Below are 24,709 nucleotides of genomic sequence, written 5' to 3' on the forward strand. Positions count from 1 at the left end.
ATTGATGATCAGATGCCCATGTTATACAGTACATGTGGGGTCTGTTCAAACATACTCGTGATATTAATATGGTGAAAAAGCAAATATTGTTCACTAAATATGTACTTTGCCGTTTTATAAGAAGCTTTTTAAAATCTATACTGCTCACCAAGGCTGGATTAATGTGATTTTTTTTTAAAAACTGATATTTTGAAATGTTATTACAATAAAAAACAGTTTTCTGTTCTAATTATCTAAGTACCATTATCAGTCTTCATTGTCACATGATCCTTTAGAAATCATTGTAATATGCTACTTTGATACTCAAGAAATCAATCAGTCAGTCAGTCAATAAATCAATGTTGAAAACAGTTGTACTGCATAATATTTTGGGAAACCGTGATACCCCACCACCACCAAAATTCTTAAATTAATAGAATCCTTGCTGAATAAAAGAATATAATTTTTTTCTTATATATACGGTGGTGTGAAAAAGTGTTGGCCCCCTTCCTGATTTTTTATTTTTTTGCATGTTTGTCACACTTTAATGTTTCAGATCATCAAACAAATTTAACTATTAATCAAAGATAACACAAGTAAACACAACATGCAGTTTTTAAATGAAGGGGTTTTTTTATGAAGGGAAAACAAAATCCAAACCCACATGGCCCTGTGTGAAAAGGCCACATTAAAACATAACTGTGGTTTATTACACCTGAGTTCTCTAGCCACACCCAGGCCTGATTACTGCCACACCTGTTCACAATCAAGAAATCACTTAAATAGGACCTGCCTGACAAAGTGAAGTAGACCAAAAGATCCTTAAAAGTTACACATCATGTTGAGATCCAAAGAAATTCAGGAACAAATGAGAAAGAAAGTAATTGAGATCTATCAGTCTGGAAAAGGTTATAAAGCCATTTCAAAAGCTTTGGGACTCCAGCGAACCGCAGTGAGAGCCATTATCCACTAATAGTGAAAACATGGAACAGTGGTGAACCTTCCCAGGAGTGGCCAGCTGACCAAAATTACCCCAAGAGCGCAGCGACGACTCATCCAAGAGGTCACAAAAGACCCCACAACAACATCTAAAGAACTGCAGGCCTCACTTGCCTCAGTTAAGGTCCGTGTTCATGACTCCACCATAAGAAAGAGACTGGGCAAAAATGGCCTGCATGGCAGAGTACCAAGATGAAAACCGCTGCTGAGCAAAAATAACATAAAGGCTCGTCTCAGTTTTGCCAGAAAACATCTTGATGATCCCCAAGACTTTTGGGAAAATACTCTGTGGACTGACGAGACAAAAGTTTAACTTTTTGGAAGGTGTGTGTCCTATTACATCTGGCGTCGAAGTAACACAGCATTTCAGAAAAAGAACATCATACCAACAGTAAAATATGGTGGTGGTAGTGTGATGGTCTGGGGCTGTTCTGCTGCTTCAGTACCTGGAAGACTTGCTGTGATAAATGGAAGCATGAATTCAGCTGTCTACCAAAAAACAAGCATCACAAAAGAAGAATGCAAAAGTTTGGTGATGTCAATGATGATTGACATCATCTTGATGCAGTTGATGGCATCTTGATGGCTTGATGCAGTTATTGAAAGCAAAGGATTTGCAACTAAATATGAAGTCTTTTTCACTTTAATGTGTGTTTAACACTTGACTATGTTAATTCTATCTGTTCCAATACTTTTGCTCACAAGAAAAATGGGTGGGTTCAAACAAAAGGTGATATCTTCTAAGCTGTGTGTCAGATCCAGATGTAAATACCTGGAAATAAAAGCCGGCATGTAAATCTCTTGTCTGATATTCATATTTTGATGTCAAACCCAAATGTTTTCAGTCTACAGCAAAAATAAAGGAATTGGCCTCACTGTCCAAATACTTTTGGAGGTGTGGGTGTACAAATATAATTTTTATTTTCTCATTTATTTGTTTTTGTCCAAAATCATAACTCTGATCACTTAATTAATTGTACATCCCTCATTAACAAATCATACAATTTGAGTTATTAATTTTTGTAGCACAGTTATTCACCAAAGTACAGTACTTAGTTACATATGGTTTGCTCAAGTTTCTAACTCTAAATATGAGAAATACCAATAGTGATTTTTGCTGCCTCAAGCACAAGTAATCATCTTAAAGCTTAAAGCTCTTGCGCATCCAGCATTGCACTACACCGAAACTAAGGTCTTGTCCTTAACTTCTTTGTTTATATTTCCTGTAAAGCTGCTTTGGAACAGTGTTTTAAAAAACATCATGCAAATAAATCAATTTCTGTTTGGCTGTTATAATCTACAATTATATTCAGGCTGTTATGTTTGGAAATAAAATGTGCTGAATATTTTAACCCTGCAATGTTGTCTTCTTCACCATGACAGTTAAACGCAACAGCATTTCTCTCTTTCTTTTTAACTAAGAGACAAGAAAAGCAATGAGAACACTTGACTGACACTTGGGTCAGGCTTTGTATTTGGGTGTGTGTGAATGTGGGTGTCTGTGTGGGTAGAGTGATCTGGGTGAATAATCCAAGAGCATTTTTTACGCTTCAAACTCAGGAAACAACTATTATGCACTTGTGAATACAAAACCGTGTATTCTCAAATACAGTGGCCCCAAAATGCATTTGAACATATGTCACAGTTAAAAAAGTCATTGTAGTGGATAGCATCATTATTTTCTCAAAATTGTATTGTTTGCCTAATATTGTTTAATAAACCAGTGATTTTTGTGCATGTATATGAAGTCTAAGTCTCTCTATATATATATATATATATATATATATACACACACACACACACACTGTGGGTACGGAAAGTATTCAGACCCCCTTAAATTTTTCACTCTTTGTTATATTGCAGCCATTTGCTAAAATTGTTTAAGTTCACTTTTTTTCCTCATTAATGTACACACAGCAACCCATATTGACAGAAAAACACAGAATTGTTGACATTTTTGCAGATTAAAAAAGAAAAACTGAAATATCACATGGTCCTAAGTATTCAGACCCTTTGCTCAGTATTTAGTAGAAGCACCCTTTTGATCTAATACAGCCATGAGTCTTTTTGGGAAAGATGCAACAAGTTTTTCACACCTGGATTTGGGGATCCTCTGCCATTCCTCCTTGCAGATCCTCTCCAGTTCTGTCAGGTTGGATGATAAACGTTGGTGGACAGCCATTTTTAGGTCTCTCCAGAGATTCTCAATTGGGTTTAAGTCAGGGCTCTGGCTGGGCCATTCAAGAACAGTCACAGAGTTGTTGTAAAGCCACTCCTTCGTTATTTTAGCTGTGTGCTTAGGGTCATTGTCTTGTTGGAAGGTAAACCTTCGGCCCAGTCTGAGGTCCTGAGCACTCTGGAGAAGGTTTTCGTCCAGGATATCCCTGTACTTGGCCGCATTCATCTTTCCTTCGATTGCAACCAGTCGTCCTGTCCCTGCAGCTGAAAAACACCCCCACAGCATGATGCTGCCACCACCATGCTTCACTGTTGGGACTGTATTGGACAGGTGATGAGCAGTGCCTGGTTTTCTCCACACATATCTCCACACAGAATTAAGGCCAAAAATTTCTATCTTGGTCTCATCAGACCAGAGAATCTTATTTGTCACCATCTTGGAGTCCTTCAGGTGTTTTTTTGTGTCTTGCACTGAGGAGAGGCTTCCGTCGGGCCACTCTGCCATAAAGCCCTGACTGGTGGAGGGCTGCAGTGATGGTTGACTTTCTACAACTTTCTCCCATCTCCCGACTGCATCTCTGGAGGTCAGCCACAGTGATCTTTGGGTTCTTCTTTACCTCTCTCATCAAGGCTCTTCTCCCCCGATAGCTCAAGTTGGGCAGACGGCCAGCTCTAGGAAGGGTTCTGGTCGTCCCAAACGTCATCCATTTAAGGATTATGGAGGCCACTGTGCTCTTAGAAACCTTAAGTGCAGCAGAATTTTTTTTGTAACCTTGGCCAGATCTGTGCCTTGCCACAATTCTGTCTCTGAGCTCTTCAGGCAGTTCCTTTGACCTCATGATTCTCATTTGCTCTGACATGCACTGTGAGCTGTAAGGTCTTATATAGACAGGTGTGTGGCTTTCCTAATCAAATCCAGTCAGTATAATCAAACACAGCTGGACTCAAATGAAGGTGTAGAACCATCTCAAGGATGATCCGAAGAAATGGACAGCACCTGAGTTAAATATATGAGTGTCACAGCAAAGGGTCTGAATACTTAGGACCATGTGATATTTCAGTTTTTCTTTTTTAATAAATCTGCAAAAATATCAACAATTCTGTGTTTTTCTGTCAATATGGGGTGCTGTGTGTACATTAATAAGGAAAAAAATGAACTTAAATGATTTTAGCAAATGGCTGCAATATAACAAAGAGTGAAAAATTTAAGGGGGTCTGCTTTCCGTACCCACTGTATATATATATATATACATATATAAATACACACACCCACACACACACACATATATATATATATATATATATATATATATATATATATATATATATATATATATATATATATATATATGTGTGTGTGTGTGTGTGTACCATTTAACTTTTTTCTACTTCGAAATATCACGTGTAATTTAAAGTGTGCCTACTTGTTATTTCTTTGTAACTGTGTGTGAAATTTCAGAGTGAAAATTGTTTCCACACCAAATTTTTCTCAGTGTACCTCAAACCCTTTGGGCTCACCATATATCAGTAGCACAGTGCGTCTTGAATGAAGGCGAGCTGCTTTTGAAAGTCGCTAATGAGCGCGTTCACACCTCGTTGTGTTTCGCACACATCCAAAATGTCTCTCTAGCGCACACGGACACACAACGCGCCGCTGAGTCAATTTGTGTCCATCTCACGCTGTCCCTCCCCGCTGACTCTCCCCGCGCCGGTCCTCCGCTCTCCTCTCTCTCGCTCCGCGCGGCTTTCCTCGCGGAGCAGCATGTAACGCTGTCAGTGTCACGACGCGCGCGTGTCTCTGATTGTGGCGGAGCGTCTTGTTCTGTGGTTGTAAAGCGTGGATCATGTTTTATTTTCAGCTGGTGATCATGGCAGGCACCGTTCTCCTGGCGTACTACTTCGAATACACGGACACCTTTCCCGTGCACATCCAGGGCTTCTTCTGCTTCGACAAGGCGTTCTCCAAACCGTACCCTGGACCGGAGGAGAGCAGCAACGTACCGCCGGTGCTCGTGTACTCTCTGGTAGCTGCTCTCCCCACTATAACCGTGAGTACCTGTGTCTTTCCTACATTTCTCTGTGTGCTTGTGGGCAGCGAGGATCAACTTTAGCATGTGTGACGAAGGATGAATCATTCATTATCAGGATGTATGTGCACGTGTGCTTTTGTGTGTGTGAGAGAATCCAGATCTCACAAACCCTGTCAAGAACATGCCTGAGTCATATTTCACACCTAAACCAATCAAATTCAGTGTTTGAATGTTTTATATTTAAATGTTACATTTTTAAGTATATTTTTACAATATTCCAATAGTGCTGTATATAAAGGTATATGTTTGTGACATTATTTTCATAATAATTAAGCCCCTAAAAAATCATTCTTGTGATGTCAAAATAATCAAATTGTCATTACCGTAAATATTACAATAGTAATGTTTGTAATATTTTGTTTTTATCTAGTATTTTTTATTGTTTTATTTAATAGTAATAATGATGATAATAATAATTTTTATTCATTACTTTTATAGCTACATTTTATTGTTATTATTATTTATTAAATTATGTAGCCCTACAAACAAGCACAGCAAACTGTGAAGCAAATGAATATTGCCCAAATAAGGCTTTATTATATAAATGTATATGTTTGTTTTAGAACTAGTTATATATTTTTATATAAATTATATATTTTAATATAATTATCATTCATGGAATTGCATAAATTATATATATATTTTTGTAATTTTGTTTGTGGCTTTTTTTCTGATTAATTAAACTATTAATGCCCTACTTAAAAAAAAACTCATTATCATAACTTAAAAAAATCGAATTTTTTTACCATAATGTACAACATTATAAAGATAATAAGTATGTTCTTTAGTTTTTTAAAATACTAATTAAATAATAATAAAATAAAATTTTACCAATCAATATAAACCAACAATTATGATTTTATTATTATAGAAAAATTATAATACATAAAAATATTATAATAAATAAAATCGCTATATCACTATTATTGAGAAATAAAATGTAGAATATTTTGGCTAGTAATAAGAATTTGGTGGTAAATTGTTATCATGATGATTTCACATTGTCTAAAACAACTTTATCTTTTTAATAATTTTAATAATTCTGATAATATTGTGATTTGGACAGCCTTTTTGTATGATTCACCAGGTGTTTGAAATAGACATATTTTTTTTTACTTATGAAGTTGCATGTGCCAGTACTTATTTAATAAGCTGTAATGTTGTAGACAGCTCTTATACCTCTTTAATTTCTCGGTAGGCAACAGTGAGATTAAATGGAGTGTTTTAAATGTTTCGTCTTGTGTGTTTCTCAGATGTTTCTCCTGTGAATAAGTCTTCAATTATCTAACGTGTCTGAGCTGATTTCTCATCAACATGTCAAAGGTCTGTGCTCGGTTTTGCCAAGTCTGCAAAGTCTGCAATCAAATGTCAGAGATCTCAACATTTCTCATCAAAATCAGTTCCTCCTCACCTTCAGGTTTAAATTTAATCACTAAATGAGATTGAAATGTAAAGTTCAAAGTATTGGAGCAACAGGTTTAAACTTAAATCTTACATGTAAATTAAAACCAGGATCAAAATGATCAAATGTACTTATTTTTAAACAAGTGGTGCAACAGAATTATTAGATAAACTCTGACTTAATCTAGATTCAATCTTAACCCTTACTGGTGCGATTAACCCAACCTAAGGGAATTTTAGGAGAAACATCTGAGAACATGTTTATACTGAAATGCAACATAAGCGAGAGCTCCAGTGAGGAAGGTGTAGACAGCAGCTATAGCTGGATGTGAGGGGTTTGTAGGTGATGGTCTTACTGGTGTCTCCCTGCCACATTGTGAACCGGAGGCAACAGATTGTGGGACCACATGGATCTGCCTCCCTCCTTTCCCAAGTCTGCCAGAGCCGTGTGTGGTGCTTCTAGAGTGTGTTTGTGGGCATGTGTTTTTGGGCCAGCAATAGATCTGAAGCCTGGAGTACGAGCTTCATGTTGAAGCGTGTGTGAGTGTACTGGCAGAGCCAAAAAAAACATGCTCACACAGAAAGTACAGCCAACTGAAGATGCATGAAATGGAGGAGTTCTGTTAGATTCATAAACTGAGCAAAGCGTAGCGGGGTAGAAACATGGGCAGAGGCTCATTTAGAGATGTTATGATGGCCGGCTGGGGAATGATGGGTTGAGAATGAGAGGAATGAAATGTGCAACATCTTTTTTTTGTCCAGCAGGTCACTTTCTGGACAACGCAGAGTAACACGGTCACCCAGATTCTTTATTTTATGCATAAAATAAGTATCATGCACAAAAGACATTACCTGACAAAAGACACTGAAATAGTTGTCCTCAGAAGTCAAGCTTGTCTCAATGACAGTCTAATTTTGAATGAAAAGACCAATATAAATTAAAAGGTAATTTGCATGAAGTAAAAAAAAGTTAAAGTAAACTTCATATATAAAAATATATATAATATTTATATATAAAAAATCATGTATAAAAAAATTACTGCTGTCAAACGATTGTGATTAATCGTATCCAAAATTTTGGGTTTTTTTGAGACCACTATTTTGAGATCTATAGCAGGCATCAAATTTGAAATGAGCTCATTTTGTGCATAAAACTGTAAAATTTATCCGTTTAAACATTTGTTATGTTCTATTGTGAATAAAATATTGGCTCATGTGATTTGAAATTCTTTTAGTTTTCATTTTATTCAAATCCCAACATTTCCGGAATTCGGGTTGTATAACATTGCAAAAGTCTCTTTTGATCAATTTAATGCGTTCTTGCTCAGTAAACGTATTAATTTCTTAAAAACAAAAATCTTACAGACCAAATATTTGTACACTGGTACAAATATCATATAAATTAAAGTATTTAAACAGTATGGAATCATGGTGTTATTTTACTGTCTTTACTGAGCTGAGCTGAACAATAGCAGATGGGAGTTTTGAGAGTTTGCAGGTTCATTTGGTGCCACAGAACTGTCTTACAGCAGCTGAACTCGTATGGCCCACAAACAAAGTGTTCATCAGAAAGCAGACAGCGCTGCCCTTGGGTGACGTGACATTGCTTGACACCATCGAACTCAGACATCCTGTCAGCATGTTGCAGAGATGTTCTGATTGGCCTGAGCTCTATAAAGTCATATTCAGTCATCTTTGGAGGGAGAGGTGATGTCCACATCAGACTCTGGGGGTCTCAGGCTCTTTAATTAATCTCATTCATCATCAGAGCTGTTCCCTTCATCACAGTCTACACGTCACTAATTCATAGTATGTCTGTCAATGAAAATGCAGTGCATCAGTTACAGAATTTGATCTTTATCTATCCTTATTGCTATAAAAAAAGGATGAATGAAAGTAATTATAAATAAATGTGACACAACTTTATATATTTTATGTTTGTTGTTTTGGAACATTATATGTGTGTGTGTGTGTGTGTGTGTGTGTGTGTGTGTGTGTGTGTGTAAATATACATATATATATATATATATATATATATGTTTGTTGTTGTATATAATAATAATTAGAGGAAGAAGAATATGAATAATATTGTTTGGATTTTTATTAGTGGTTAGTTTAATTTATTAATTTATTTGTATATTATTAATATTTTTTAAATTTCATTGTAAATAATAATAATAACAATTATCTATCTAGATAGATTATCTATTTAAAATTCAATAAATAAAATAAAAAATCTATTAAAAATATATCAGTAGATTACAGTGTGTGCATTGTATATATGACAATAAGATAATGATTCATAATTTGTTTATTAATATTTATAATTTTGGTTGTTGTTAATAATAATAAATGGAAATTAATAGAAACAAGAAAGCACACTTAAATGAAATCTACCATCTTTGATTGGCAGCGTAACAATCAGAAAAAGGAAAAAAGAACAGTCTTCCTGCGTCACATCTCTCTCTCTCTCTGTGATTTTGATGGAGTGTTTTCTGTCACCTGTTGTCGATTCATGCTGAGATTTCAAGCTATAAACACTGAGGCTGAAGCGACATTTAATGTACAGCTGCTCATCTCTTTCACACAATGCTCTGGAGAAGCACTGGCTCTATCATGTTTCTAAAACCTGATAAGAAACTCTTTGACAGAAACCTTCATTTTCTAATTAATATCATGTTTGTTTCTAGATGTGCACGCCCGTGTGTTTGTGACATTTGAGCCCTCCATCATACAGAGCTTTTATATGCTGCTTAGATTAATTCTAGCAAAAACCGAGAGCCCTGAAGCATTTATTTCTCAGTGGTCCAGAGAAATGCTCTTCTCAAGGAAGGGTCAAAATAATAATTCTCTCTGATTCAGATACACTCACACATGTTGTGTAATTCATATCGAGGGCAGTGAGATGTTGGTTCAGTCTGGTTTGGTCTTATAATGCCGATGTGATTACACAAACACAGGGTAGAAGAAGATCTTTGAAGAAACATTTTCAACATCTCTCAGGTCTGAAATGAGTTTTCATATTCAAACAGTTCTGCAGTTTCAGTCTTCAACATCTACTGACTAATCCATCTAATATAGTGGCATATTGAATATGCCATTTTACAGTCAGATTTATATGACATGATTTACAAATACTAAAGTGTTTTTTAAATTTATATACATATGTATATGTGTAATAAATGTAGAAACATGAAAAATATTTCAATTAAGTTATTTTTTAATTCCATTGATAGATTAAAAAGCAGTACACAGTGATATTATAAATAATACATATTAGTGTGTTTTTAAATATATAACATTTAAAAACACTCATATATACATATTTATTATATATTGTTTATTTTTATTTATTAAATATTTACTATAATCAAAGTGAGTTTAGTTTCTCTCATGAACAATGTTGTGATTTATTAAAGGGTTCTGCAAATTCTCTAGTCAATTCTAGCTTGCAGAAGAGTATATAATGTATCAAATAATGACAAAAAGTGTATGAAAAAGTGTTTGCAGTGCCGATGATTAATTTGAAGGGAATGTGAGAACAAGGGACTGTTAGCATGAGTGATACAGACTGATGAAAGAAAGTCAGAGATAAACACTATCTCTACACCGCATGATCAAAAGAGCCGAGCTCATGTTGAGAGAATGTCAAAAAGAAGCTGTTAATAATGAATTATGTGCTCTGTATTCCCCAATAATATGTCTTAAGATGATATTTAAATGCTTTGGATGATATTAATGCAGTTTGGGGGAAGTCGTGGCCTAATGGTTAGAGAGTCGGACTCGTAATCGAAAGGTTGCGGGTTCGAGTCCCCGGCCGGCAGGAATTGTAGGTGGGGGGAGTGAATGTACAGCGCTCTCTCCACCCTCAATACCACGACTGAGGTGCCCTTGAGCAAGGCACCGAACCCCCAATTGCTCCCCGGGCGCTGCAGCATGGCTGCCCACTGCTCCGGGTGTGTGTTCACGGTGTGTGTGTGTGCATTTGTTCACTACTCACTGCTGTGTGTGTGCACTTGGATGGGTTAAACGCAGAGCACCAATTTCGAGTATGGGTCACCACACTTGACAATACGTCACGACTTTACTTTTACTTTACTTTAGTTTAATGATCAAAGCTCTGTAGTTTTAAAACCCATAATACAATGCAATACAATGATGATTGAGAGATGAACAAATGATCATTCCTCAAAAGCCTGATGAATAATATTTAATGCTCACATTTAACATGATTTTTCAAAAAATGATTTATTGATAATAAGGTAAACCTAATTTGCTTCATTCCAGTATTTTTCATTTTGAAATATTGCTAACAATATACATTTTTAAATCAATAAAGATTTTACCGCAAGAAGAAACATTTAGGGAGATGTTTGTACAATCATACTAAAAAGCCGTTTTACTTGCTAAAAAAAAACTAAATTATCAATCAGAAAACTGAAAACTTAGATTTTGTGCAACAGGTTTTTAGCAAATTTTTGATTGTGCTAATAATTTAGAGACCTTTAAATATGATACAGTAGGCTTTATAGAGTTAAAGGAGCAGTTCTTCATTTTCACATACAATTAAAATATAGTTATCACAGGCTACCAAGCTCCAAAAATGGCAAAAAAGCAACATGAAAGCGTTATAAAAGGCATATGCACCATATAGTGTGAACAAACAAATATAAAGAAAAAAACATTGTAGTCTCTTAAAACCATTTTAGCTGTTCAGTTTGCCATAATACTTCCCAAAACTGAACCGTTTTACCAGTTATGTGCTTTGTATATGTTGAGGTATAACTATTTTGAGGATGTTTGTGCATCAGACAGGTCACTAGATTGCCACACATTCATTTATCAGCCACATAAAGCTGCTTTATGCTTCGGTGTGATATGTGGTGTAAATTGCATGAAAACAGCCTAAATATAAGCTTTTGATGTCCAGAGGGAGGATTGGGGAGTGTGGAGGTGTACAGCAGATGGCACCGGCTGCTCGAGGAGTGAAAGCGCTGGCATTTTAACATATGGCTGAACTGTGCACCTCTCTGTCGTGGCATGAATGTCCACTCGCCGCCTCAGGGAAGAGGCACTGCATGATCTATTCTGCGTCACGGTAAGAGAGGAGATGAAACGGGGTAAAGCAGCAGCGTCAGGCCTCTAGGCTTTCATTCTGTTTCCACACAATCATCGCTTGACTGTCTGATTTTTGTGATATGGTTAATTGTTTTTTTTGAAAGACATTAATACTTTATTTAGCAAAAAAAAAAAAAAGTATTCAATTGATCAAAAGTGACAGTAAAGACATAATGTTACAAAAGCTTTTTTCAAATAAATACAGTTCTTTTGAACTTTCTAATCCTTAAAAAAGAGAGTTTTCATGAAAATATTGTTTTCAGCATTGATAATAATAATAAAATGTTTATTGAGTAGCAAATCAGCATATTAGAATAAATTCTTAAAAATCATGCAACACTGAAGACTGGAGTAATGATGCTGAAAATTCTGCTTTGATCACAGAAATAAATTATATTTTAAAATATATTCAAATAGAAAACAGTTAAAATATTTAAAATAAAATAGTAAAAATATTTTTACTGTATTTTTTTCATATAAATTCAGCCATTTTTTTTTTTCAAAAAACATTTTTTCTAAAACCTTTGAACAGTAGTTTATAGCCTATATTACTGTTGTGCAAACATTTCTCTCTATAAACATCCAGATATATTATTTTTACATTCGCAACTAATTTTAGTACTGTAATATGTATTACTTGCTTTTTTTGTCAATAGGATATTCAGTAAGAGAACAAAGCAACTTGCAATAAAAAAGTAAACGGGGTAATTATATATATATATATATATATATATATATTTATTATTATTATTATTGTATCAAATTGTTGAGTAGGATTTGGACATCATATCCTGCCTTTGACCCTTTCCTGATCTCACCTGGGAGTCGTTGTGGTGTTGAGATCTTTTTTATATTATTTATTATATGAGCCACAAGCCTAATCACCCATGACAGACTAAAAGCTTATAGAAAGGATCTAGAAACGGAGCTTTATCTCATCTAATGGCACATTATTCACACTTGAACTGATGTTCAGTCTCACCAACACACACACACACAGTGTTAGACACACATCCTCAATTCACAACATCATCACAGTCGGCTTTTAAAACAGTAATTCACCCAAAAATGTTGATCATTTGCACTGTGTGTGTGTGACTCATGTCAGACTGTGAGCGGTCAGGTGCTAAACTGGGAGATGTGTGAGGTGAACACTGTGTCCCTGTCCTTCACTGTCTCATCTCTGACGTCTCTCTGTCTCTGTGAGTTGAAGTTAATGGATTTGATGTTGTGTTTATGGTCTCCGGTTCTTCTAGCACTGCCAGGGAAGCACTTGTACAGCATTATAGCTCAGATGATTAGTTTAGGGGTTCTCACTTTTTGTTTTGTTTTTATATTGATCATCAAGTGGTGGCTCAACACAGTACTAAAATTGTTTATCATATTCACGTAAACTGAAATTCTGATAACATGATATTTTGATAACAGTTTTTTTCTTGACTTTTAGTGTTACTCTGTTTTTTAGTTAAACATTGCCTTTATTATTTTATTTTATTTATTTATTTTTTCAGTCCAGTTATGGTCTCCAAAATATTGGCATCCCATGCTATTTTTTAACATGCATTTATGGTCATATCGCAACAACAAGAAAGTATTAGATTTAGTTACTCACTTTGTAGTTATACAGCATTGTCTTTATTATTTCAGCTTATTGTATTTTAATTTTCATGCATCTTGTCCCATGCATTTGTATTTGATTTGATATTTTTAATTTATTTTTGTTTTTTCTCAGGCATCACATCCCATGCAATTAAATTTTTTCTAACATAACTTTGTTACTCACTATCATTTTACATTCTTTATCATTTATTTGAGTAATCTTCGTATTTTATTTTATAATTTCTTTTTTTTTTTTTACATGATTTTCAGTGCTACTCACTTTTTTGTTTTACATTCTTTGTAGTTTATTTTATTATTCATTTTTATTTTATTTTATTTTCAGTACACGTATGGTCTCCAGTATATTGGACTTCCCAAATTATTATACACATGAAGATTTTTATGGTTTCGTGCTGTAAGTCATGAATACTTTGCACAAAACACATTGTGGTCGACACAAACCATGTTTATTGCAAGTGAACATATATGTAATGTAATCTAGGTTGTATTTTCTATAATCTTGCATAGTTTTGTTCATGGTTTTAAGCTTCTACCATATACGACATTACATACCATTACTATTTTCAATGCAAAGGAGACATATTCGCATACATTATGATTATTTAAACCCATATAGAAGTGATGTGTGCACACCTCTTACATTGCAAAGCAGAATTAGTCACGTTGATGATCTGTTACTCATCATAACCGTAACCAGGGAGATCAGAAATAATGGTGCTGGTGCTGGCATTTGAGAACGGTGAAAATCAGGGAGTATTAGCGACTGCTTAGCTGTTTCCCGCCCTCGGATTTCAACCAAATGGGGCTTCAGTAATGCCAAAACAAATGGGGTGGTGGATGTTTTGGCAGCTACTGTTTGTTTCATTTGTGTTTTTCTCCTCCTCAGATTCTGGCCGGTGAGGTGATGGTGTTTTTCATGAGGTCGGAGGGCATGCAGGAGAAGACCATAGTCACAGCCGACTGCTGTTACTTCAACCCTCTGCTCAGACGCATCATACGCTTCCTAGGTACTTCAGCATTCACCAAAGAGGATGATGGAATTATGTCATAAGGAACTAAAAATGATCCTTCTAGGAAGAGAGCCAGTGTCTCGAAAGCACAGATAACTACATTTAAATAAATTATTTTTGTTTATGATCCATTTTCATGCTACAAACTGTGATCTTAAAGACATCATATGCAGTTTGGGATTAATGCGTAGTTTTTTCCAACAGCAGGATTTTAAGTTAAAATATAAGGGAATGTAAGCGGATGTATGTTCCTCTGATGGTTTACGGGGTCTTTTTTACCCCAAATGACTTTTGCTCAATTTTTAAAAAATGTTCCCTTTGTCCAAATGGTATGAAACCTTCTACGGCTCTCAACACTTTCTAGATCTACAAAAAAAAAAAAAAATTGGAATGATATCTGTTTTTATGTTAGCGTGACAAAATTTGTGACACTCGTGGCTTTCGACCCCGCAATCAAAATAGACAAAATTCATCATCAAAATCAGAAACAACGCAGAACACATCGACAGAAATGGCACAAATAAAGTGGCACACTTCCACCAATGCAAAAAACATCCACAATGCTAAATTATATTGCTCACAACACACACACACACACACACACACATATAGAGGAACACATTTTTGAGACTATAAAAACTGTTCTCTTATCATTTGTCAAATAAAATCATCCAAAATGCAGTACCACCACAAAAATAAATTGGTGACACTGACACATTGAAAATGTGCACACTCACACACACACACACACAAACACACACACACACACACACATTTGTAAGGCTATAATTTGTCAAATAAAATCATCCAAAATGCAGAACCAACACAAATATAAAGTGGTGACACTGACACCGACAATGTGTACTCACACACTCTCTCACACACACACACTTATTGTTCCTCGTTGTTTGATTTCTTTTACTAAATTTTATCTTTTTACTGCTTCATTTGCTTTATTTCGTTCGTGACGTATTGTCAAGTATGGTGACCCATACTCGAAATTGGTTTAACCCATCCAAGTGCACACACACAGCAGTGAGTAGTGAACAAATGCACACGCGCGCACGCACACACACACACACACACACACACACACACACACACACACACACACACACACACACACACACACACACACACACACACAGTGAACACACCCCCGGAGCAGTGGGCAGCCATGCTGCAGCGCCCGGGGAGCAATTGGGGGTTCGGTGCCTTGCTCAAGGGCACCTCAGTCGTGGTATTGAGGGTGGAGAGAGCGCTGGACATTCCCTCCCCCCACCTACAATCCCTGCCGGCCGGGGGCTCGAACTCGCAACCTTTCGATTACGAGTCCGACTCTCTAACCATTAGGCCACGACTTCCCCTTGCTGTTCAGTTCATGTGTTCATATGTAATATAACTGTTCATTTCGGTTCATTTTTGTTCTGTTACAGTTAGTAACTGAAATGTTGATTAAAATTGTAGAATTATATTAAAAATAGATAATTGAAATAAATGATAAAATCTTAAGACTCCAACATTTCTCTTTGTAACATTTTGTTCAGGTTTGATTCTAATCATAATGTAACATTATTGAAAAACTGGGGGTTTTTCAGTACAAAAAATACTAAACTTTGACAAAAAATATTTTATTTTTGTTATAATTGTGATTTTATAATATTTAGATATGAATCCAACTGAATCCAACTTGTGAAAAGATATCTTTCAGGTCTCTCAAATAGCAAATAGCATATAGTGGAGCTCTATGGCCATCTAGTGGTTAAAGTGATATTTTTTTATTTTAAAACTGCAAACTGCAAAAAAATGGGTATAAATGTTACATTAAATCATTTAAAATGATCCATGTTATCCCCATGAATGAAAGTTAGAAATCTGGGCCTTTTATAAAGTGAATTTTACATGAAATGCTGTTTTTTTGTAAATTTGTAATTTAAATAAATATTTATTTATTTATTTATAGACATTTAAAAGATATCATAAATCCTCCAAAAACTGCACAAATGTTGAGTAAAAACATTAACAAACAGAGTAAAATTACATTTGTAAAAAAAACTATTATCTTGTTACAAAATTAAATGTTATTGTCTGGGGTCTCTGGAGACCCCCCAAAAAAACTATAGGGTACAGAGATCTAAACCATCAGAGGGTTAAATTGATTACAAAGTTTTGTTTTGTTTTTTGCTTGCTTTACTATTTTTGCAGTTCACTTAAATAGTCCTGCAATGTGACAAATGCTATGTAAAATTACAAATATTTCAGGTTATTTCTGAATTAATGCACGTACATAAGATTATGATTTATAGTTTATTTCGATTCTATAATAAGCAGGCACATGCACTCTTTGTATGTTTAATAACGCTACACTGCTAATATTAGTCATAAACATCCTTTATTGCTATAAAAAATGAAATGAGCTGCATACAAAACACATACAGAAAATATATCGTCATAATCATGTCTATTTGCTATTTCATATTTCATGTGTAGAAAAATGTTTCACTCTATTTTGTTTTTTAATACGGAAGATCTAGAGAGTGAGCGACTCCTAACACTCGCGCACGTGGAAGAAAACGGACTGTGCTCTACAGATCACATGATTTATTATTAGAAAGTTATTCTGTATGAAGAACATGTGAGAATAAATCTGTTCTCAAATACCAACGATAACAAGAACTCAGCATCCACTCTCTTATCCAGGATACTCTTCTTCGTTGTTTGTTTACACCGGTTTCGAAACAGCGCCACCATTCTCACTCTTTTGTGCAACACCAGCTGCTCCAGTCACGTGATCCTAGCTCAAATCTTATTGGATGGCCTGTGTTTTCGCTTTGCGAAACTGAAAAGATTCGTCGGACTGGATGAAAAAAAAAACATTTGCATTGTCGGTGCGCGAATGTTCGCGGTCTGTGTGGGAGCACCCATAGGAAGCTGTTGTTTTATTCCAGCGTTCGCGCTCAGTGTGGAAAGGCCTTTAAGTGTTCATTTTTCAAAATTTAGATTTATACATCATCTGAAAGCTGAATAAATAAGCTTTGTTAGGATAGGACAATATTTGGCCGAGATACAACTAGCTGAAAATCTGGAATCTGAGGGTGCAAAATAAATCGAAATTTTGAGAAAATCACCTTCAAAGTTGTCCAAATGAAGTTCTTAGCAATGCATATTACTAATCAAAAATTAAGTTTTGATACATTTATGCAGAGGTGGGTAGAGTACCCAAATATGGAGGACTAAACCTGCAAAAACAATAAATAAATAAATACATAAATAAATCCACAAAATAATACATAAATAAATAAATACATAAATAAATATATAAATCCACATATTCCTGTATAAATAAATATATAAATAATTAAATGTGCGAGAAAATAAATAATTAAATAAATTAAACGAATGTTGGGGGAAATAAGTTTGTTTTTTTTCCCCTCCATCAAATGTTTATTCATTTTTGAATGTAGTTCCGTATTTATTTTTCCTCAGCTCAACATGCTAATGAGAGGGTGTCTATCAAGCATCAGAGAAGTCGGTCTTTATGCCACCATTGGTTGATTGTTATAAAAGTTCTGCATTCGATTGTTTGCCTGCGCAATGCCCGTTAACGTAAAGGCAACTGACAAGCATCGATTCAGCATTGTGTTTTAGAGAGATGGTTGAAGTCATCATGCTAACAGTTGCCAGAGACTTGCGAAGGCTAGCTGACACTGTTCAAATTAGTAGTATGCTATCTGCTGATTATATTCTCTTCAGAGTAGATTCATCTATACACTCTTTAGGTCAGTTAGCAGCTACATTTGATGTGGCTGTAGATCCTTTTGTCCTCGAAAAGCTGGAACAGGTTACTCTCATTTTAAGACATACGGGTGTCAACAGAAATGTAACTGGACGTCCTTTACTCCCTAAATTTGTTTTATTTCGTTAAGTGATAATTTAAAGCTTTGGATATTTAAGAATGAATTTAGAATGTTTTAATTACATTCTAATGAATGTTGCAACTGCCCCTGTGGACTGTTGCAACCGTCCCCTGTTGGGGGTCAGTTGCAACATTGGACTTTGTCTATTCAAGTATAAATTGTGTGTATATAATCATATGTGCACGTGTTAAAGCAATGTGGGTGAGTAGCCGACTGATGTTGCTTTATTGTATTAAAATTATGGCTTTCTAATGCAAACAGTCTCTGAAAAACTAAAGGAAATGCAAAAAGTGTTGCAACTGTCCCCATCCCCTAAATGTAACTCGTTACTACCCACCTCTGCATTTATGGTAAGAAATGTACAAAATATCTTCGTGGAACATGATCTTTACTTAATTTCCTTATGATTTTTGGCATTTAAAAAAATCTATAATTTTGACCCATACAATATATTTTTGGCTATTGCTACAAATATACCCCAGCGACTTAAGACTGGTTTTGTGCTCCAAGGTCACAAATAAAGTTATTTTTATTTTATTTTAAGAACAATAGCAAATATGATGGCCATTTCTATTTATTTATTTATTTACATTTTATAATCTGTCACAAATATGTTGCCAATATTATTTATTTTATTTTATGACCAATAACAAATATTGGCCAGTATAATGGCCAGTACTGTAAAGTCATTTTCGTTTTATTAATTAATTTAATCACCAATAATGAATATGATGACCAATTGTATTTTATTTTATGACCAATACAAATTTGACTGTTATTGTAAAGTAATTTTTTTTATTAATTAATTTCATGACCAATAACGAATATGATGATCAATATATTTATTTTATGTTATTTTATTACATTTTATGACCAATGACGAATATAATTAGTAATATTATAAAGTTATGTTTTATTTTATCTGCAATAATGAATATGGTGGCCAATATTATAAATATATATATATTTTTTTATGTTCCATACAGATATTAATTCCAATATATTAGCAGCCCCAATTTTTACATGTTTTCCATTTGTTTCTGAAACCTTTGGTCTCTGTCCTGTCACTCAGGTGTTTACACCTTCGGCGTGTTTACCACCACCATCTTTGCCAATGCTGGGCAGGTAGTGACAGGAAACCAGACGCCTCACTTCCTGTCAGCGTGCCGACCAAACTACACAGCACTGGGCTGCCATTCCAACCTACAGTACATCTCAGAGCGCAAAGCCTGCATGGGAAACCCCCTCATAGTAGCATCTGCACGGAAATCCTTTCCCTCCAAAGATGCAGCCCTCAGTGTTTATTCTGCAGTGTACACAGTGGTGAGGATAATGAACCTACAACTATTTTTAATGATGTGGCTGAATCTGAAATAACTTATGTACTGACAAACAAACAAAATATTGCAGATATACCTCTGGAGTTTTAAGCAATCTCACAAACTTCAGTGATTGTTAGCTAGTGACTGTGATCAAAAATGGCACATAAAGCTTATAGATATTCTTAAATACAGTAATAATATTCTACCTTGTAATCATATAATTTTCTTTTAAAATGGCAATAGGCAATCTGCAAAGCTTCGAAAAAGCATGTCACACTACTGTGAATTTCAGTGCTTTTTGAGGTGATTTATGCCGGTTAGTACTGGTCTAGCTGGTGCTCTGGTATGGCCATGTCATCAGCAAAAATAGTAAAACAGGTTCAGCATGTTCTTTCTGGTGATTCTGGTTAAACAAGGATTTTTTGGTGGGTAAAGGCCAATTCACACCACACTAACAAGCGCAGACAGCAAACTGAGTACAGTACGTCATTTCTCAGACGTTCCAAGACTGGACAAATGCAGATACAACCTGTTCAAGCACCAACCAACGCCAACAGACACCAACAGACACAACACACTGAGCAGAACCTGACGAACATGTCTGTTGCTGTTTGTTGGCGTCTGTCAGTGCAGTGTAAGTTAGCCTTAAGATTGACAAACAGGTGCCTTTTCCGTTTTAGATTGTTAAAGACAATTTCTATGAGACTAATAATTTCTTGAAGTGGAGCTTTTCAAACCAAGGTGTGTGTATGTGTATATATGTAACATATACATACCTATTATATATGATATATATATATATATATGTGTGTGTGTATATATATGATAGGTATGTATATGTTAATCAAACTCTCGGGGTCAGAAAAAAGTAAAGAAATGTATCATGGTTTCCACAAAAATATAAGGCAGTAGAAAACAGTTATTTTGAATTGTAATAATATTTTAAAAAATTTACTGTTTTTTTACTATATTTTTGATCAAATAAATGCAACCTTGGGTGAGCAATGGCGCATAAATTTCTTTCAACATTAAAACATTTTCCTATAAATATTCTTCACATGAAATCATAAACTAATAATGGAAAAATAATACTAGATAATTAATAAAATATCTAATACTTATAAAATCTAAAATACTACCTACAATGCTTATAAAAAAGTACTTAATAATAGTTTTAAAGCCATGCATTATAGAAATGTGCCTAATTGTATTTGTATCAGGCATGTTTTCACCACTATCTGTCTGTCTGTGCTTGCAGATGTATGTGACGTTGGTGTTCAGGACTAAAGGGACGCGTCTGACCAAACCCACACTCAGTCTGACTCTGCTGTGTCTGGCCATGCTAGTCGGTGTGGTCAGAGTGGCTGAATACCGCAACCACTGGGCCGACGTCCTCGCTGGATACTTCACCGGCGGAGCCATCGCTGTCTTTCTGGTGAGAGTGTGTGAGGTGTTATTAAAACAGCACTGAAAGATCAAGATAATTGCATGCAAATATAGGTAATATAGATATATATATATATATATATATATATATATATATATATATATATATATATATATATATATATATATATATATATATATATACATGTATAAAGAAGTGCATATACAATACTGTTTTAAAGTTTGGGGTCAGTAAGTGTTTTTGGAAAGAAATTAACACTGTTATTCAGCAAGGACACATGACAGTAAAAGTGACAGTAAAGATATTTATAATGTTGCAAAAGATTTCTGTTTTAAATAAATGTTCTTTTGAGCTTTCTATTCATCAACGAAGGTTTCCACAAAAATATGCATGACTGTTTTCAACATTAATTATAATAAGAAATGTTTATTGAACAGCAAATCAGTATATGAGAATGATTTCATTTCGGTCACCGTAATTTTGAAAAAAAGTTCAAGTTTATTTTTATAGCGCTTTTTACGATACAAATCTTTGCAAAGCAGCTCTACAGGAAATTAAGTTTCCATAATATATTTAGATATTGCAGAACCTTAATATATTTAACTTATGGCAAAATTAGGTAATTCTGTATGTTGTCTGAGCGTTGGCATCCTCTGAGGGGTTGGCATTATGTCCAGCGCTCTCTCCACCCTCAATACCACGACTGAGGTGCCCTTGAGCAAGGCACTGAACCCCCAACTGCTCCCCGGGCGCCGCAGCATAAATGGCTGCCCACTGCTCCGGGTGTGTGTTCACGGTGTGTGTGTGTTCACTGCTGTGTGTGTGCACTTAGGATGGGTTAAATGCAGAGCACGAATTCCGAGTATGGGTCACCATACTTGGCTGAATGTCACTTCACTTCACTTCATTATCTTTTCTCAGGTGTTCGGTCATCTCAGATCATTTAAGGGTTGGATCCAGACTGAAGCTTCTGTCATTCCTAGTTACCACGGGATGTTAATGTGACAGAAACAGAGAAACAAATAGAGACATAATTAGCGTAGCTGCTGTTCCATCGAAGCAAAAATGATTTGTTCAACCCAAGCTAAAGAATAATAATAATGTACATTTGATCAGATATAACTGCAGTACAAGATTATAAGATGCATTATGTGAATGCTTGGCTAAAGAGATGTGTCTTTAATCTAGATTTAAACAGAGAAAGTGTATCTGAACCCCGAATGTTATCAGGAAGGCTATTCCAGAGTTTGGGAGCCAAATGTGAAAAAGCTCTATCTCCTTTAGTGGACTTTGCCATCCTAGGTACTACGAAAAGTCCAGAGTTTTGCGACCTTAGGGAGCGGGTTGGATTGTAGCGTGGCAGAAGACAAGTTAGGTACGCAGGAGCTAAACCATTTAGGGCCTTATAGGCAAGTAATAATATTTTGTAAATGATACAGAACTGAATAGGTAGCCAGTCCAGAGACTGTAAAATTGGGGTAATATGATCATATTTTCTTGACCTGGTAAGAACTCTAGCCGCTGCATTTTGGACTATCTGTAGCTTGTTTATTGAAGATGCAGGACAACCACCTAGCAGTGCATTACAATAGTCCAGTCTAGAGGTCATGAATGCATGAACTAGCTTTTCTGCATATGTAAGATATGTTCCTGGATCAGCATTACTGTCCAAAAGTATTGACTTAACCCAGTCCCTACCTCTAAACCTAACCCTACCCATAATTTATTCCTAAAATCAGAGAGAAAGTTTACTGTGTTTTTGATCAAATAAATGCAGCCTTTGTGAACAACTTTCAAAAGCATTAAAAAATTTAATCTCTCCATCACTCGCTCCACTGCTGCTTCTCTTTATTCCATATTTTTCTTCTCTCTCTCTTCTCTCTATAGGTGACGTGTGTGATCAACAACTTCCAGCAGACAAAGCCCCCACCCCCACCCGTGCGACCCCAGCGCCCTGAGTCTGTGCTGGGCATGCCTATGGTGGCGCTGCCCTGCGTAGAGAGTCCACTTGAAAAGTTAAGTGGCCCTCAGGTAAGGGGTGGGAGTGGGTTAGTGGCAGGGCTGCACACATAAAGGGGATGGATTACGCCCCACCCTGTCTTTCTGTGTTTGACCCAGTGGACCCTAATGTGTCTCCCAAGACCCACCCAGCCCTCCTTCTCCCTTTACTAGCATGTCCAACCTGCACAACCCAAACACCAACCACAGCACCCTGCAAAGCCCACTGACGCTCTGGAGGATTGATCTGCTCCTTGCTTATCTTGAAGAGACGTTACATTACTTTTATAATAGAGTAATTAAGAAGCAGCAGAATGTTTAGGGCCATTAACTCATTGATCCCTCTGTGGGTTGATGGGAATTTAAAATCTCTAGAGCAGATGTACCTTTACGACAAAGAAAATGGAATGTGTAGCATGTGGAACTTCAAAGATGGAAGGCCATTAGATGGTTCATTCTGGGAAAAATTTCCCTTTGTAGGCCACCCTCATCCTCCTCACTTTTGAAACTACTTTGCCTTCTTTTCCTCTCTTTGTCACCTCGACCATACAGTCATCCCTTTCCTCCCTCAGTCTTATATTTTATTTAGTGATGCACTGAAATTTTAGCTACGAAATGGAGGGGTCACGGATGCCGAAATCATTGACCGAAACAGTGATGCCAATATAAAAAAAAAGTTCTCTCACAATTCTTATTTCTTGCCATGGAATTTAAAAAAGGTAAATAGCATTTTTTTCTGACATTTCTTACTTTTTTCCCAGCAAAGAATTGTAAAAAATTGAAAAACTTTTTCTTTCCTAATCCTAACTTTTCTTTTTCGCAATTCTGACATTTTTCTTGAAATTCTGAGGAGAAAATTCTAAATTGCGAGTTTTATATATATATATATATATATATATATATATATATATATATATATATATATATATATATATATATAAAAATCTTAATTGTGAAATATAAACTCGAAATTGAAAGACAAAATTGAAAATTGTGAGAGAAAAAAAAAAAAGTAACTGGTACTTTTTTCCTCAGAATTGTAAGAAAACATGGTGGTGTGACAGATCACTATAGGCATCACGTTCATCGTAGCACATTTATCTCAGAAAAGCCATTCAATTACAATAAACTCGATAGTTAGCAAGCGAATATAACCCTAGAGTGGAAAATTTTAATAAGTATATGCACTATATTACATATTCACTGTATTTTCGCAACTTGTTCATGAAATCTTTATTATTTAATGTATGTTTAAATAAATCTGTCATGAAAACCAGTTTTTATTACAGCCATGGTATAAATGATTATATTTCAGCAAAATTGTAGTAGATTATAGTAGAAAATAATAGTATTATTAAAAAGTTGATATATAGACTATTTAAATGTTTTTATTAACTTGTTGAATCCATTTTAATTTCGGTTTTTGGTGCATGGGTAAAAAAAGAATTTTGGTGCATCACTAATTTTATTCTATCCAAACACAGTTTCCACCTTCCAGTCTTGGTTTCTCATCCTTTCTCTCTCTCTCTCTCTCCTCACATTCTCTCTCCCCCCTTACAGACTCCAAGGGGATCTCCATTCACTGAGATCACATGACCATCAGCCTCATCGGTTCCCCGTCCCCCCCGATGTCCTCATACCGTCTCGCTCCATTTCCAGCGAAGTCTAG

General features: G+C 35.4%; 1 protein-coding gene across 1 annotated transcript in view; it reads left to right on the top strand.

The window, feature by feature from the left end:
• The window catches only part of plppr2a (phospholipid phosphatase related 2a), a gene marked incomplete at its 3' end in the record, with an annotated part of 36,327 nt that extends 11,618 nt beyond the window's left edge, over positions 1-24,709 (top strand). Inside the window, exons 2-7 of the mRNA XM_079388758.1 lie at positions 5,016-5,204; positions 14,272-14,392; positions 19,385-19,635; positions 20,893-21,069; positions 22,930-23,057; positions 24,601-24,709. Of these exons, the coding sequence (XP_079244884.1) occupies positions 5,016-5,204; positions 14,272-14,392; positions 19,385-19,635; positions 20,893-21,069; positions 22,930-23,057; positions 24,601-24,709 (975 nt within the window). The remainder of the gene's footprint in view (positions 1-5,015; positions 5,205-14,271; positions 14,393-19,384; positions 19,636-20,892; positions 21,070-22,929; positions 23,058-24,600) is intronic.

This window comes from Barbus barbus, assembly GCF_936440315.1.
Source record: "Barbus barbus genome assembly, chromosome: 3".
NCBI classification, from domain to species: Eukaryota; Metazoa; Chordata; class Actinopteri; order Cypriniformes; family Cyprinidae; genus Barbus; species Barbus barbus.